This window comes from Pseudochaenichthys georgianus, chromosome 8 (genome assembly GCF_902827115.2).
Source record: "Pseudochaenichthys georgianus chromosome 8, fPseGeo1.2, whole genome shotgun sequence".
Taxonomy (NCBI): Eukaryota; Metazoa; Chordata; class Actinopteri; order Perciformes; family Channichthyidae; genus Pseudochaenichthys; species Pseudochaenichthys georgianus.
The window spans coordinates 6887210-6905780 of NC_047510.2; the positions used below are offsets into that span (position 1 = coordinate 6887210).

General features: G+C 42.4%; 1 protein-coding gene across 2 annotated transcripts; it reads right to left on the reverse strand.

The window, feature by feature from the left end:
• Positions 1 to 175: 175 nt before the first annotated feature.
• Positions 176 to 18297, reverse strand: sh2b1 (SH2B adaptor protein 1). Of its 2 annotated transcripts, XM_034089350.2 has the most exons (10): positions 18035 to 18295; positions 14536 to 16612; positions 12281 to 12382; positions 11825 to 11916; positions 11665 to 11747; positions 8288 to 8437; positions 7673 to 7884; positions 7072 to 7246; positions 6150 to 6240; positions 4924 to 5047 (listed from the first exon to the last, which is right to left on the reverse strand). In XM_034089350.2, exons 2-10 carry the CDS (start codon positions 16234 to 16236, stop codon positions 5026 to 5028), a joined length of 2628 nt encoding a protein of 875 aa, XP_033945241.1. In that variant the 5' UTR covers positions 16237 to 16612; positions 18035 to 18295; the 3' UTR covers positions 4924 to 5025. The 2 variants fall into 2 exon arrangements, with proteins under 2 accessions (XP_033945240.1, XP_033945241.1); XM_034089349.2 differs by lacking the exon at positions 6150 to 6240 and having other exon boundaries at positions 176 to 5047; positions 18035 to 18297.
• Between the last annotated feature and the right edge of the window lie 274 nt (positions 18298 to 18571).

Sequence of the window (18571 nt, forward strand, 5' to 3'; positions counted from 1 at the left end):
AGAATAATATATGACATAAAATCCACATATCCCTATACAGCTTATATGTGTTCCAGTAACCTGATGCCTTTTATACAGTAACAAAAACATAAAATACTCACTTGGGGGTCCAGGGACAAAATCCTGCATCTTGGATCCAGTTTACACAAACTCAGAAAAACGTATAACACTGATATCCACCTAATATCAATTTATTCTGGGGCCAAAACTATTTGAAATGAAACACATTTAGTCCAAAATTACAAAGTTTGCATCTCCTTTTAAACATGTAGAGAAAGAAAAATGGCGGATAAATAACTATTTAAGTTTCAAATGTCTGTCGGTATATTTTATAACTCCATTGTCATAAAAACCCTTAACAAAATCCTTTTTTTAAATAAATTAGTTCTATTTGATTTATTCAACTGAAAAGCTTTAAAACGGGTGTTTTTTCCACATTTGTCATACTAGTATAAAGTTATGACGCCTTAATGGGGCGCTGAGAAAATGCAGATACATGTAAATAAGCAAACTATGATGGTGTTAGAGGTTAAATAGATTTGTAGTTTTTGTGGTTATACAAATGTTATAATATTTGTGCGGTTAGTTATTTGAGGTGCAAGCCTCCTTTGTTGTGCCGCAGTCGGAAGAGCCAACAAATATGCACTGAAGCAGAACATTCTGTCAGATCAAAATATGTTGTGCATTTTGGAAATTAAATATTTATTTTTCTACAAATGTTGACTTTTGGACTTTAAAACGCTTTGGGGTTATTGGAGAGGTCTGAAACTATTATTTGCAGCAACCACTGTAATTTAACTAATAGCATAATACTAATAATAAAAGTGTAGCTCGTCTTTGTCTGAGTTTTTACAGTTTACTAAAACTAAAAATGATAATAAATGATTGTAATGAATGTAAATGATTTACTAGAAATAGCATTTAAAAAGGTGACAGGAAGAAAAGAAAGACCACACCAACTTCTATGTTTCACTATATTTATATTATATCATTAAATTCAATGTAGTACCTGAAACTAACCACACAGGGAGGACAGACGACGCTGCCCGCCCTCAACACACGGTCCCAGCAAAGAGAGAAAAGAGACAGAGAAAGGCACAAAGAGTTTTGAAACTGAGAAAAGGACACTAAACATGATGATTAAGGTGGGGAAGGGGAGGGCACGGGGGGAGGGGGAAAGGTGCATAGACAAATACATGAGCAAAAAAAAAAAGACCGGTAGAAATGACTGGGTGCTTTATGTGGTGGATAAAGAAACGGGCAAAGCTCTAAACTGAACGATGAAGACAGAGCGACACGAACGCAGGCCGATGACGACAGACACAGAAAGGCACAAGTAGAAAAAGTAGGTATTCTCATTGAAATGTTTCTTCTAATTGTATTTTTTTTTCTTTACCCTTGATGAATAGAGAATGAGGTTGAGGAGGAGAGGACAGCATGAAAAGAGAGTAGCCTTGAGAATGAGGAATTCATAGCAAATCTTATATATACTTTTTTCCTTCTTTTTATCCCAAAAATAAAAAAAAGGCACAAACACAGTTTCAATTACAAGATGGAGTCGGAACAAGTGTTACACGGAGTAAGCATACAAAATAAAAATAAAAAGGTGTCTTAAAAACAAATACAATTAATACTATTATTCGGACCGTTATTATTATTATTATCATCATTATTATTATTTCCATCAATAATTATTGTTATTGGTATTATCAATAGTTTCTCTTTTGCGTCAGAGAGAAAAGCGAGAGAGAGAAAGAGAGAGAGAGACATTAACTGAGCAGCTGAGTGTGACTGAGGTAAAGGTTTCCTGCCTGCTCCCGTTTATGTGCCACTTAGACCCAAAACATTACATTACTCTGCTGTGTAACGCCAAACTCCATTGAAAAAATTTCCATTTCAGGACGCCTTGTGTGAGGTCGCGTATCAGGGCCACCGCTAAAATAATGAATACAGTGCAGGGCGAGGGGCGTAATATTCAGAGGAAAAAAACAACTGGGAAATATTCAATAAAATATCAATACAAATTAAAGTGGTTAAACTACAATACGTGAATATTCTTTGTAATACATTTGCGAGAAAAAAAATATTTTGGGGAGATTAAAATGGTACATTGTCTTTTCTCAGGAACAAATTTGTTTTGTTTTCTCTCATAAATTGACAACATTTATCTCTGGTAATATCAAAGTTATTTCTCTCGTACATTATGGAATTTAATCTATGAGTTTTTTCTCTGAATATTGAACCCCTCTCCCCATTTTTTTATTTATGGTACAATGGCCCTAATAAGCCACCATACAGATATGTTGTTTGATGAACTTCTATATTTATATATTTTTTTTCTACTCATTCTTTTTTTTCACTAATATAGACAAAAATGGGCAAAATGGATGCTACCAACAATTCCCCCTGGTTTTGATAAGTGACTAGCTTGTTTTTATTATACAATTGTTAAAGTGTGTAGTCTATAAACTACTAGTCATATACTAACTTATTCTCTTTTTTTATTGAACAAATATATGTAATTAAATGTACCATAATGAAAAAATAAAACAAGCAAGCTGTCAAATGTTAGCTTGAACCAAGGAAATGTTCTTTGCTTGATATATGGAAACATATTGAAACCACCATTAGTGTTATTATTAATATTACAATACATTCAATTATATATTATATTATTTATTACATTGGTTTGGTCTTGTAGCTATTCGAATCAGCCATGAGCGTACCAAGTGTTCATGCTAATATATTTCTTTCAAAGTTAAAGGTGGGGTAGGTAATTTTGGAGAAACCGGCTCAAGTGCGCTAGAATTTGAAAATACACAACCGGAGAAAATCTGCCACTTCCTCACAGAGCCCCTCCTCCAACACACACGAACGCGCACATGACCAATGAGGGCACGAGATAAGTTTGTGCACAGAATGAAGGCTGACAGGCAGGTAGGCCATCCAGTCATTTTAGCCGGGCCGGCTGAGATGATTGGTCGTGCTTTTTACAGCGCCACGGCTTCCACTGATGATATTTGTTATGGATTTTTTGTCAAAGCACTTCAGATATTCATTGCCATCAGGATGTTAAGAGCATTCCATGGAATATAACAAAAAGTGTATCTCGAGCCGGTTTCTCAAACTTACCTACCCCACCTTTAACTTCTTTATTTTTCCAATTTTACAGAATACAATTGTGATAACCATTTTTTAAATTAGTCCAGTATTCAGCACTTCAGTATTTGGGCTGCAGAGATTAATGCATTATTTGTTAACTATTCAAAATATTTCCATAATCGATTAATCGGTCTGAATAATTGTTTGCAATAAAAAAACTTTTAAATTCTCTGATTCCAGTTTTGTAAATAGAAATATATTCTAGTTTCTCTATGAAAGTAAATTGAACATTTTTGAGTTGTGGACAAAACGAGACATTTGATCGACATTTTCCTGACAGTCGAAACAATTGATTAAACATTATAATCTACAGTTTAATCCACAATGAAAATAATTTAGTTTTGAAAAAGTTGGCTCAGATTGTTCTGACGACATTATGGAAAGTATCCTACGGAGGAAAGTGTCTTTCTTTACCTTTACAGTCATCACGTTATTGTGTCCTGTGACTCGTAGAAATACAGTGTAATCCTAAGAAATACTTAGCTAGATGCAACATGAGATTTCAGAAAGTGACTCCTCCTTGAGTGAGACAAGACACAACAGAGTGCATCAAGGGGGAAATGTAAAGAAAGACATATTACATATCTACAGACTGCTTCTATATTGTTGTCGGATGTTTACAATAACAACCTGAGCCAGTGTCAACTCAAACTTTAAGCGGTAGACATTGAGGGTGCAGAATCGCCTGATAGGATAATGCAGTCGGCTGCGACTAACACTAATCATCTTTGTCGATAAAGTTGACGATTAGGTGAAAATAGTGAAAGATGATAAATGTCTTGTTTTGTCCACAACTCGAGGATATTCAGTTACAGTCTTTATTGGAGCAAAGAAACAGAAAGGTATTTAAATTTAGGAAGATGGAATCATAACATTTGGACTTTTTTCTCCTTCTCAAACTGACAAATCGATTATCACAACAGTTGACGATTCATTTAATATTTGACAACTGATAGATTAACCCTTGCAGCTCCACCCAAAACGCTCAAAAGTCAACTGATGTCATGACTGTTGCAAAAACATGTGACCACAGAGTCCGGGTTGAAAAATACCAAAGACGCAACATTCAGAAGCTTTAGATCTGTATAATCTTTAAAAGGAGCCTGCTGTGTACCAGCAAGTAGAGTTTTGGGTCTACCTGTCACAGTGCAGATGTGTGTGAGTGTGTGTTTGGCCTCTGGTTTGACTTGGCAGGACCGACGTGAGGTATCAGGTCTGCTGGCTCCACAGCGAGAGAGCCCGCTGCGATTCGTTCCAGCAAAAATCAAAGCTTATTAGACTACAAAAAAATAAAAACAAGTGTACCGCGAGTTAGTGTCGTAAAGCTGCTTCCGCCTGTCTCTCCCGTCTGCTTTGTCTCCTCTCTCTCTCGTTTAGTGTTAGTACTTTTACCTCCTTCTCCTTCTCCTCCGTTTCGCCTCCAACCTTGCTAACAAAATAAAAATACTGGTTATGAATGGCTATGATTTACGCCGCCTCATCCAATCTCACGCTCGCTCACACACAAACACAAACGCACATACACACTCCTCCTCCTCCCGCTCTTGCTCTTCCCTTCATCAGAAGAAGGAGTACTGGTTGTCGACGGCTCGGGGCGCCCTCGCTCCGTCGCGCTCCTCCCCCTCCACGGCTTCCAGCTGGCGGAGAGGAGTGTCCCGCTCCTCCCAGTCCTCCACTCCTCCCCCACTTCCGCCGCCACTTCCTCCTGCTGTCGTCGCCACGGCCGGCGCCCCCCCTCCTCCTCCTCCTCCTCCTGTTGCTGCATTTCCTGCCGCCGCCATTGGCTCCGCCTCGTCAGCTCTCTCCTGAGGGGGAGTCGGGGGTGGCGGGCGGCCTGGGGGCAGAGGAGGAGGCAGCGGGGGGCTACGGGGTCTGCTGGTCAAGTCTGCATGGAGAGGAATTAGACGAGAGAAAAAGAAAGAAAAAAACAAAGAGGGGTGAAATGAGAGAAAAGTGTAAATAAAGGAGGAGACAGGAGGCAGGAGGAAGAGGAGGAAATAAGGCCAAAAGTGACAGGAAGTGACAGCGTAGTCGGAGGAGAGGAGGGCGGGAGAGAAGAGAGAAAGTGACAGTGAGTGAATGTTAGGTGGAGAGGTCTGCGGTCATGGAGTCATGGAGCCAGTCAATTTCAAGGAGCACACACACACTCACAATCACACACACGGTTTATTAAGTGGTGGGCAATGTACGTTAGCCCCGAGAGAAAACTAAAACATCTTCCGATGCGTTTTTTAAGTCCGATCGAAATGATTAAATAAGTTAGTTGTATGTCTGTGAAGCATGATCCTTTAGCTGTGAAAAACAATAACACTTGGAGCTGAATATTTCTTCTCAGAGTCTCTTGTTGTTGTAATGCTCATCGAGGCCAGAGGAGGCCTACCTGCACCTACCTCATGTTCAAAGTATTATATTAAAAGCTATCATGTTTTTTCCACGTACGTATTATTTTTTTCATGTGCCTTAAACAAATGGAACATGTCCATCTCATGTTTGATATCATGGTTGTCATACTAGACTTACAAGCATTATAACAAACACTTGGTTATTGTCATATTCAATTTATCTGCTGATTATTTGATCGACTCATTGTTCGATAAATAAATATATAGTGAATAATATTCGTAATAATAATAATAATTTGCGATTAAATTACCTGTAAACTACAAAACTAAATTAACTACATTTAGCAAGGGGTTGCTGTAGTGTGTGTGAACAAGAGTCTAAAATACACTACAAAGTGACGTTTTACAGAATACTTGTAGACCAGGCAAAACATATTTTATCTTCCAGTCTCCGTCAAAAGTGTAAATCTGAATGCGAGTCGCCAGATTCAGATTTATTTGTGTTGAAATCAAAGGTTACAAACCTGTTGTGAGAGAAATAGGTCCGTTCTAACCACGCACATCAAATATGTCCCCACTCACTCCCAAACACCCCCCACTCTCGCACTCTCTAAGTTTCTCTCAGCTGAGTCTGGACTCACTTACACACAGTCAGAGATGGGGGTTGATGGAGAGTCAGGATGGCGCGTGGTGATGACATCACAGACTGTAGGCCGACTGCCTGCCCTGTCGCGGCCTGCAAAGGGACGAGCCAATGGATACACACAACATCAGAGAGGTGAGGCAACACATGGGCAGAGGGAGACGCTGCAGGGGAATAATCCTGCATTCTACGTGCACCGCCTTTATTGCACTCTTTGTTCTTTTAGCTTTTTACCTGCAATGAAGGATGAAAAAATAATATAATAATATATAATGTAATCCAGTTTCAATGTTGAAAGAAAATCATAGAAATGTAAGTATGAGTAGTGACATCACTATGTAACACTTGCGCTTCTATTGGCTCGCGCTCCAACACATTGTAAGTGTTAGGTTAAGGGGCGGGATCTCTTTAAGCAGTCGACCAATCACAACCGAGCCGGCCAGCTAACCAACCAGAGCAGACTGGGCTCTGGTTTCAGACAGAGGGTGAAAAGAGGTGCTGCAGCACAGGACGTACAGTATGAGAAATCTATTAAAGCATGGAGACATGTAGCAGGAGAGACACTAAATACTGATATGACCGTGAAAGAGAATCAGACACTAATGGTGCAGCTTCTGTCCCCGTCAGGTACTCTGGTTAAACAAATATTTTGAAGAGGGAACACAACTCAGTTTGTACACTGGTTTAGACCGGAGTAAAGCCCGACTTGACTACGCACACAACATATCAGAATTTAAAATGACTAGAAATATAGTTTAATGAGTTCAATTATTATTTCAGCTATATTTGTTCCATAAGCTTGTTTTTCTATAATCCTGTGTGCGAGCTCCCGGAGTTCACTTCCTTGTTTGTGTTTATTATTCTTGTAGAACACGTTTTATTCCATGAAACGATAAATAAGAGGCAGGGTCGGGGGGACGGTACCTGGCTGGCGAACAGCGGTGGCCCCTACGAAGCTGATGAGTGTGACGTCCGAGGCTCCGCCGGACTCCAGGGGGATGGGGTGCACACGGAAGTGCTCCAACATGTCGAAGATGGACTGGAACCAGAGGTGCTGCACACGGCACTGACCGTCCTCGTTCAGGGACAGACGCAGGTGCTGCAGAGGGGACAGCAAGTCAAACTCAAGGTTTACCAATACATTTTTGTTGACTATATTAAATTGGAAGAAATTAAATTGTGCAGATCATTCTGCCAACAGCTTCTGCAAAGTGAATTTCTGTTGCTTTTTTACATTACTGTAAATTGAATATGGTAGTGTTGGTCAAACAAAACAAGATTTCTTAAGACAGGGTCTGAACAAATTGGTGGACATTTTCAATTTTCTTTACATTTATTAATTAATATATTTAAACTTGATTTCATATTTGAGAACTATTTGCAATGATAGAAAAGACAAAAGAAAAACAAAGAGATATATTGATAGAGAAGACGCAGTAGCATCAGAGATTTAAATGTAGTAACATGATTCATTTTGTATGAATAATAGTCTTATTATGAAGTCAGTGCTCAAAACGAAACTCACCTTGGCCTTGCCCTGGAAGTTAAAGGTGAGGACGTACTCTCCGCGCCGCGTCTCGCTCTGCCGCACCAGGAACACACCGTGGCTCGCCGGTCCTCCCGCCAACACCAGCTGAGCCGCTTTGAGGCGGGACAGCGTGCCGTGGAACCACTGACACTCGCTGAGCGGGTGCTCCACCGCCTCCGCAGCGATCACATCCGAGAACAGGAAGGAGCCTGCAGGGTGGTGCATGTTGGGTATTCAAGTTTAAAAGATGGTCAAGTGGTGTTTGAAACAGATCAGACTAAACTGAACCATAACCAGGGCTGGGCAATAGGGAGATCATCAGAACCCGACATATTGTTACCTTGATATGTCGGGTCGACAGTGACATCAGAAGGAAAATACACTTATATCGAAATATACAACATCTAAGACGATATCTGGTCTCACATCACTATATCAATATAATACCGATATGTTTCCAAGCACACACCCTAACTAATATTCTAATTCTTTATTTGAAAGCTAACCTATTAGCATGTAGCATGATTACTGATCATGTCGTCTTGAACCTGACCATTTCCACACCTCTGGTTCAATATCTGCAATTATCACTCGTCTTAGGACCGTATTCACCTGTGGCGTCTGGCGTCTCAGCGAAGGGTGTGCCCAGGCTGTTCCCGCTAAGAATCCGGCTGTCTGGTTCGTCGAGAGGTGCTCGGGGGGGCAGCTCCGGGGGGAGAGGGTCCATCAGAGGTGAGGAGCCTCCTATTCCTCCATAACAAACTGAGGACACAAACAAGCAGCAGAGAGTATAAGCACACACGTAAAGATGTAGAGGGATAGATAGATTCATCGAGGAACCATAAAATAAGTATTATACTACTTCGCCTGAAGTCTAGCAAAACCAACAGGAGCAAATACACATTATATAACTCATATATCATTCAAAATATAATAATTTTATACTTTGTGCATTGTCTTTCATTTAAAAAGGACTATCATTTTCCTTGCAAAACTGCCGGCAATATATATATAAATATATTTTAAATATATTTTAAATATATTGTCTTTGCAGCCAGTGGAGAATCCTGGAGTCCATGCTTCCAGCCAATAAATAATGTAATACGTCAAAACCAAGAGTTATTGCTTTTGAACCTAGTATTTATAAGATTAGACCGGGGGTGCCCAACCAGTCCATCGCGAGATGTGTCTATCCATCCATCTTCTCCCGCTTATCCGTGGTCGGGTCGCGGGGGTAGCAGTTCCAGCAGAGAGCCCCAAACTTTCTTTTCCCTGGCGACATCAACCAGCTCTGACTGGGCGATCCCAAGGGGCTCCCAGGCCAGCGAAGAGATATAATCCCTCCACCTGGTCCTAGGTCTACCCCTTGGTCTCTTCCCAGCTGGACGTGCCTGGAACACCTCCCTAGGGAGGCGCCCAGGTGGCATCCTAACTAGGTGCCCGAACCACCTCAACTGGCTCCTTTCGACGCGAAGGAGGAGCGGCTCAACTCCGAGTCCCTCCCTGATGACCGAACTTCTCACCTTATCTCTAAGGGAGACGCCAGCCACCCGGCGGAGAAAACCCATCTCGACCGCTTGTATCCGCGATCTCGTTCTTTCGGTCATGACCCATCCTTCATGACCATAGGTGAGGGAACGAAAATTAATCTGAACCAACTAACTTGTTGCTTACTTTGGCGTAGTGTTGCACGGTGTACCGATACTTGAAAGGTACCGCGATACCCTGCCGTTAAAAACGGTACGATTCCTCCGTTTCATTAGTATCGGTACTTTAAGAATGACGGGGAAAAGTACTCCGTGTGTGTGTTCAGCGCTCTGCTTCCACTCCCTGCACTGCAGCCCCGCTCCTCTCAAGCACGTTCTAAGTCCCTCCCCTCTCTCGTGCACGCGGCCACGCGCTAGCTGCCAGAGCATGTGAGAAAACGAGAAGCATGGCTGCAAGTGGGAGTGCAACTGCCGCTGCGCCTCGGCTTGTTGACAAAAAAGACGCCAGAAGTCTGTGAACGGGCCGTTCAGGTGTTCAGAGCAGAGCCCCCTGTCGGAGCAGCAGAGCGTGATGTGCACTAAAAAGTGTTTCTGTCGCAATATTATCGTTGAGCAAACTTAACTAGCAAACTAGCATCACTATCTGCTAACGTTAGCTTTAGCCTTCGTTTTCTATTAGTTTTTTTCATAGGCTATAAACGGAGGTGGTATAAGTATATATCTTGTACTTGAGTAAAAGTAGAAGTACCCAGGTCTTGTACTTGAGTTAAAGTAGAAGTACCAGAATGTAGGAACAATCCTGCAATCAAAATGTTCCTCAAATAAAAGTACAAAATTATTATCATCAACATATAGTTAAAGTAGCGACAGTAAAAGTAGAAGTGCTCAGGTCTTGTACTAGAAGCACCAGAGTGTAGGAATACTCTGTTACAGTAAAAGTACTGCATTCAAAATGTTCCTCAAGTAAAAGTATTAAAGTAGCGACAGTAAAAGTAGTCATTGTGCAGATTGGTCCATTTCAGAATAATATATATGATGTGTTTTATAATGATTGATCATGAAAGTGTTCTCAAAGCTGGTGAAGGTGCAGCTAGTCTGAAGTACTTTGTAGACTGCAGGGCAGCTTGTGGATTTACTCCAGGTGGAACTAAAGTCTGATTTAACACTTGGTTATATTTCACATCATTCCTCCACATCTGTGAAGTAACTAAAGGTATTAAATATATGTAGTGGAGGAAAAGTACACCATGTACCTCTGAACCGTAGTGGACTAGAAGTACAAAGTAGCAAAAGAAACATTGAAATACTTAAATAAAGTACAAGTATCTCAAAATTGTACCCAAGTAGTACTTGAGTTTATGAACTTAGTTACTTTACACCACGGGCTATACAGATAGAAAGACTAAGCCTTGCACAGAGGCATGAAAATACATTTTCAAAATGCTCAACAGTGCTGCCAAAATTATAAACTCACTGCTACACAATTAAAATAAATGCTTTTATATATATTTATATTAGATGTGACTCTTTGGCGTTTCTGTTCTTAGTAACACTGCTGCTTTAGTTGTTCTGACTGCTAAAATCATCTGTTATTCCTAACTTTAAAGCCGATATTCCGTGTTTCCCTTTTTTTAAGAAAAGTATCGAAAAAGAATCGGAATCGCAATTCTTGACTTGGTATCGGTATCGAAACCAAAATGTTGGTATCGTGACAACACTACTTTGGCGCATTAACAGCTAATTATATATATATATATATGCAGGGGTTTTTCTAGCAAAATATAGTATGAGGGAAATACTGTGGTGCTGATCTTGTATATAAGATATAGCAATTCTGGCGAGAACATGACGCCCATATACAAGATGGCGCCGCAGACGTAAACAGCAACGCAGCGTCGGAGCTCTGTGAAAACAAAGCTGTCTCTGCCGCCTGATGGCAGATTTTCCAGGTAAACAATTCATTTTGGTAAGAGGGCGCAGCGTCCCTGTTATCCAGTGGAGACAGAACCCTGAATATGCATCTACAAACTAATAATATGAATACAAAAAGTTTAGAATGTATTGGCAGAAAATACACCCAAGAATGATCAATAAGTAACACATAAGCTAGAGCTCCAAAATCAACTCCTGGGTGAAATATCATCATTGTGATTTAAAAAGTGAGAGCAGCGCATGATCTTGCAAAGTTATTGGCCAAGCCTATCTGTGTATACTGAGCGCATCCTCTGAGACGATGCTACACACACACACACACACACACACACACACACACACACACACACACACACACACACACACACACACACACACACACACACACACACACACACACACACACACACACACACCCACACACACACACACACACACACCCACACACACACACACACACACACACACACACACACACACACACACACACACACACACACACACACACACACACACACACACACACACACACACACACACACACACACACACACCCCCCTTTAGACGTACCTTGTGAGAGACGGTCGGCAATATCAGGCATCCCACTGATGTCCAGCGGCCCAACACTCACACCTTCGGCATCCTCCTGTTCACTGTGGGAGGCAGACAGTTCAATCGTGTTGTCCGTACCTTACTTTGAAGTGACCTTGTTCTTTCATAATGTCCTTACCTGAGACAGATGCCGTTCCTGATGTCACTGAGCCAGGCTCTCATCTGCACAGCGTCGCGAGTCTCAATCACGTACTGCGCCGTGCCCTCCAGCTGAGAGGTGCAACATGAAGAGATGTATTCATATGTGGGCCAGCATCACTTACAAGGTGAATATTACAAAACTGTTGATTAGTATACCGTACAGTGTGCAGCTATTGTTCATATGACAATAAAGCCTCTGAATTGAATCCTGAGAAGATATCTTTTTGACTTCAGCTCCTTACCAATATTTACTCTTTTCTCAGTGGTGTATTTGTTTAATTGTGCTTTACACAGCAAACCTTTCAGACATTCAGGAACATATAATAATATCAGCAAAGAATAGTAAAGAAAAACTGCTTGCAAAAACCACAAACAAATTACAATACAAAGCATTTCCAAGCACAAAGTGAAGCTGGATAAAGACGGAGGTCACCTGCAGCAGGAAGGTGTTCTCCTTGTCGGGGACCTCCAGCGCCGTGGTGCTCCTCACATCCACCATGGAGCAGCAGGGGACGGTCAGCCGGGGCTTCGTCGACTGGGGGGACAAACCAGCAACATTGAAGTCAATACATTTGAGTTGAGTACAAAAGTGTAACAGATATTATCTTTGTGACGAGTGGAGACTCCTGAGGTCACTGCTCCCGGGCAAGAGATAATCAACCCTGCCTACACTTGTTGTTTTTGAACTTAGATTAGACAAACTTTAAAAGTGTTCTTTGATGGATTACCTTTGGATAGAGCCAGGCTTGTTTCTTCCTGTCTGTATGCTAAGCTACGCTAACCGGCTGCTGAGGAATCAATCTGCACATCTAACTCGGATGGAGGATTACCAACGTTTTCCCTACCCCATTTTAAAGAACTTGTAAACTAGTGTAGAACAATTAATTGAATTATTTATTTTTCTCTGGCTTGCAATATGGACTCGTGCAATAAATCACATGCAAGAGTATATAACATGCGAGAGTATACAGTGCCGTGCAAAAGTATTCATCCCCCTTACCATTTTTCCTATTTTCTTGCATTAAAACCAAAATTATAATATTTTTGGGGGGATTTTATGGCAAGACCCCCACACAAAGAAAGAGCATGTTTTAAAACATTAAAAAAAATGAAAAACTGAAAAGTGGCGTGTGCATATGTATTCACCCCCGTTGCTATTTAGCCCAACATTATTTAAATAGGTGTCACCTGTGTGCAATCAAGTGCCTCCTTATCTCTGTATATACATACACCTGTTGTAGAAGGCCTCCGTCTTCCATACCACAGCAAGTGGCATTTCTAAGCAGGAAAACTGCACCATGAAGACTAAGGAGCTCTCCAAACAGGTCAGGGACAACGTTGTGGAAAAGTATGAGACAGAGTTGAGTTATAAAAAAAATCTCACAAATGTTGAACATCCCACGAAGCACCATTAAATCCATTATTTTAAAATGGAAAAAATATGCCACGACAAAAAACCTGCCAAGAGAGGGCCGCCCACCAAAACCCTCACACCGTGCAAGGAGAGCATTGATCAGAGAATAAGAAAACACGTTTGGAGTTCTCCAAAAGGCATGAGCAAGATTCCCCAAACAGGTGGAAGAAGGTCCTGTGGTCGGATGAGACTACAATTTAACTTTTTGGCCATCAAGGTAAACGCTATGTAAACCCAACACCTCTGATCCCCCTCAGAACACCATCCCACAGGGAAGCAAGGTGGTGGCAGCATCATGTTGTGGGGATGCTTTTCATCGGCGGGGACTGGGAAGCTGGTCAAAGTAGGAGTGGTTTAAGGGGAAACATTTCAACGTTTTGGAGTGGCCTAGTCAAAGCCCAGACCTTAATACAATCGAAAATCTGTGGTATGACCTAAATATGGCTGTCCACGAGCGGAACCCATCTAACCCAAAGGAGCTGGAGCAGTTCTGTCCAGAAGAATGGAAACAAATCCCAGTGGAAAGACGTGCCAAGCTTATAGACACATGCCCCAAGAGACTTGCAGCTGTTATCGCTGCAAAAGGTGGCTCTACAAAGTATTGACTTTGGGGGGGGGTAATTGTTATGAACCCTCATGTTTTTTCATTATTATTTCTTGTTTGTTTCACAATAACAAATATTTGTTGCATCTTCAAAGTTGTCGACATCAAATAATACAAATTCTCGAAAAATCTAATTAAATTGCCAAGGGGGGTGAATACTTTTGCAAGGCATTATATATATATATATATATATATATATATGAAGGATTTCGCTATATATATATATATATAGCGAATATATATATAGCGAATATATATATAGCGAAATCCTTTGCTCCTCCTATTGTCTGTGACTATTTAATATATTGTTTGTGTATATAGCATTTACACATTTTTAGTATGTATATGTAGATGTTCACAATGCTTCTATATTTATAGGTAAGCAGGTAGGGTACTAGGGTAATTAATCCCCGCGGGACATGTCACTGTTACAGCAGAAACCAAATAAAAATAAAAATAAAAAAGTAACCTAAACAATATAAAACACTAATGATCAATAACTCAAATATAAAAGGAGATCATTTTTACTCTAAATACAAACCTAAACAACTGCTCTTGCACCTGTGCTGCAGCGATACTTCAGTTTGCTTGGCAGGAATCAATAAAGTTGATCTGACCGTGTAATGCTAAAAGTATTTCAATGAAACATGTTTCAATTTCCCACACTTACTTTAGGTGGAATGAAGAATTCCAGGTAGTACTCCTCTCCTCGCTCCCCCCCTTCCCGGTCCCTCTCTTTGAGGACCAGACGACACTTATGCCAGCGTCCTCCTCTCCAGGGGACGTTCCCCCCGCTGGCCAGCGGCTGCACCCCCCCCTGAGCGGCAGCGGAGGATCCCGAGGCAGCGTTGTTGTTGTCCGTACCGTGGTGCAGCAGCCCGAACGAGAAGCCGGAGAAGCCGTGGCTTCCGCTTAGCTCGTCATTGGATGAACTGACACTCACCCCACCCTCCCGCACCAGCCGGCCCACCTTCCTGGGGGGTCCCATGCCGGCTGCGGCGGCGCTGCTGGGTGGCAGCGTAGAGGAGCCGGAGTGAGGGCCGGCGTTGGTCGGAGTGAGGAGAGGGGGAGGGGATCGTGACAGTCTGAGCTTCTCAAGACGATGGCTCCACTTTTCCTTCTCGCATCCCTCGCCGTTGCTCCGCCGCCGATCCCTCGCCGCCTCAGAGAGAGACAGAGAGGTGGCGCTACTTGAAGATGAGGGCGGCAGCGAGGAGGAGGAGGAGTGGGGAAGGGAGAGGGGCATGGAGAGGGAAACGGGCATGGAGGAGGTGGGTGTAGGAGGCTGTGTACCAGAGTTCCTCTTTGAGCTTGACACCAGCGTGGCGTCCTGCACGCCCATGGTGTAGCTGTAGCTGGAGGGCAGCTGGCTCTGGGCGGAGTCGCTGGAGGAGCTTCGCCAGTGCAGGATGCCCCGCACGCTCCCCCGCACACTACGCCCCACACTCCGCAGAGAAAAGCGCTTCTTCAGTTTGTTTTTGGAGTTGGGCGTACTGCTACCGGGCGAGGGAGAGGACGAGGAAGGTGAAATAGTGTAGGAGGGGTCTGCACCATCCACCTCCGCCAACTCTGCCTCCTGCTCCTCTGGCTCCACGTCTTCCCCCACAGATGCCACCCCTAACCAGCTGTCCTCCTCTTCCTCCACTGGAGCTTCCCCGTTCCCTGGAGCCATCATGGCGCCCCGCTCCTCACGCCTCCCGTTGTTGCCTCCCACTGAGGAGCAGCATGACGATGATGAGGATGGAGGCAGGACTTGGGTGTGGGCGTAGGAATCTTGGAACCTGTCACCACCGCGGTTCTCTAACACCAGTCGTGCCGGTGCTGGCTTGGATAAAGCCCGCATTGTGTTGGTGGGGGGGCACGGGAGGACAGCGGCCCCAGTCGCCGACAGAGGGGAGACTGCTTCCTCTTCCAGGGAAGTAGCGTCTGACTGGGGAGCCCAGCTCGCCATGTCGTCCCCCCCAGAAGCACAGCTCGGCGGGAGCGCCCCCTCCAGCTCACTCTGGAAGTGACGGACGAAGCGGTCGGTAAAGCGCCGGCAGAAGGCGGACGCCGAGTCCGGAGAGTAGTGGGGGTTCTCCAGGAGGAAAGCCCGAAAGTGCCGTGCAAAGTCACCGGCTGCAACGCGGGCGTGGAGCTCACAGAATTCGGTCCAACTCAGGCAGGGAGAGGGGGAGGGGGTGGGGGTGTCTGACAGGGAGGATGGGTGAGCTTGTGGTGGAGGGCTCACCAGAGGGGGGAGAGGGGGCGGCCGGGGGGACATAGGCAGCATGGAGGGAGATGGAGGGGATGGAGACGGGGAGGGGGAAGGAGGTAGAGGAGAGGAGTTTGCCGCCCGCGGGCTGGGCGGGGTTAGAAGAGAGCCGTTCATCCTGATGGTCAATCAAATCACTTCAAACATACGACAGAAAGCTGAAGTGATTGCACAGCTGGGGTCACTGACTGGGGGCAAACACGGCACATTGGTCTAATCATTTACAAATGAGTGTGAACTTAAGTGTCGTGCTCAGGAGCCCCATCTAAAATGAAGACTTGAAATGCACCGGACCCACGCAAGATGGGGTTAAAAGAGGTCAAATATCTTCAAGGCAAAGCTTTCTGCTACATTATTTTTATAATTGTAATACTTTCAGCAAGAAAATATCAGATCCAGACAGCCAGTAGCAGGATGGGAAGCGACGGATGGGTTAGTTAGACCTGCCCTTTCTTCACTATCTGTCGCACATCCAGAGAAGCGTGGCCACATCCTGTAAAAACACAGAAACAAACTGTGAGGTCAGTTTCATAATACTACGAAAGCTGGTAATTAACAGGTGAAGAATATTACATCAGAGGTTGCAGCAGAATTAAGGTCGAGAAATTAAGAGAGCTATCACCACAACAATAACAGAATGAAGGCTATTAGTCTATCCGGACCAAAGGACATAATCTGTTTAAACCTGGATTTGAAAAAATAATCTGCAGAGCTTTCCACATTTGCCGTGAGAATTACCTGCAAAGGAGGGGAGCCCAAAAACGTTGAATTAAACCAGGTAACATTTAAATAACCAGCGTACAGGATGTGATTAGAGTTACCTTGTTAGTCAGATGGAGGATTTAGAAATCCACTCGGATTTGTGTTGGGAGTTCTTTAATCTTGAATTTACATTACTTACTCAAACTACATTTATCTGACAGCTTTAAATTCTCCTCAGATCAAGGTTTTCGTAAACACAATCAAAGTCGATTATTATAATGTAAATATTCATTAATTTTTTTATGTATACTATAAACATGATTTCAAAAACGAGAAAATGTTCTGCTTTTTCCACCTCATAATGTTAATATGTTAGTAATACAAGTAAATGGAGGTTTGGTCAAAGCACACATGGTTAATATGTCGATTTGGGTTTTGGGTCAATGGGACGCCATTTCTTATTATTTCCAGTATTATTACAAAGCAAACGACTGATTGATAATACGCAGATAAACCATAATACACATCATCTTCAGTATGTATTTGAAAACGCGCTATACCTTTACCAACTTCAACAGTTAAACCTTGCTTTTACATTATTGCAAGAGTAAAAAATATATAATGATATCGAGTATATTAGTAAAGTAGTCATATCTGGGACATGTTTATACATTAAATGCTTTAACAACATGTTCTTGATTATAGCCTATACTTTAACTGCAGTAACATTTTCAGGGCAGGACTTTTTACTGTAACATAGTATTTTTACAGGATTACATTTGTGCATTTACTATATTAACTGAACACATCCTCCACCACTGTCAAACATATAAATGATTGATAATTATTAATGAATGTCTTCAAATATCACATTCGCAATTGTTAGCTAGCTAACATGAACTAGCAATGTGAGTGTTGCTCATTCAGCTTTCTTTAAAGACGTGTAACGTTCGCTAGCTAACAATAGCTAACCAACGTCAGCTAACTAACGGACCTGCTGATAATTAGCATCTTTATTTAATAATAATTGGTATGATATGTCTTATTTTGTATAATATGTCGCCACATAATGAATCATCCCAACAACAAGCAGCTATCACGAAAGAGTATTTGCGAGCTAAGCTAACCATTAGCCTGTTAGCTTAGCTATTAATAAACCAGCTAGCTTAGCTATCAATATTGCTTCAGCACAATGTTGTGTGTGTTTGCTCACCTGTACATCAGAGTCCAGTGTTTTCATCCGTGTCTGTGTGGTGGCACACATTTCATCCATCTTTTACTCACATAACGAAATAATAATAATTCTTCGTTAAAGGTTGTTGTTGTTGTTGCTAAATATGAATATTGCTATGCCTTGCCTGGACCCGTTCTTCTCGCACACTGCCCCTGACTCTCGCGATGGTTCGGTAGTACGTTAGGTCGGTGTTCGGTCGTTGACAGCTGCAGTTTTAAAAAAGTATTTAAAAAAACACATGTGAAGGTAAACGGGAAAATGAGCCCCGTGGGAGAACAGCGACGTAGACTGACACCTTCCTCCCGGATTTCCACCCCTATCTTAGTAAACAAACAAACAAGCAAACAAACTGTAGTGGACAAATATCCTTCAGCCTATTTTAGAAAAAGTACAAACTCAGCTTTATTTATATATTTATTTATATAGAATATGTAATACAAAAATGCAGCCAAAATGTGCTTGGAGAAGAAAAAAAACATAAGCTCTTATGTTATTAATTATATAATTAATAAAACA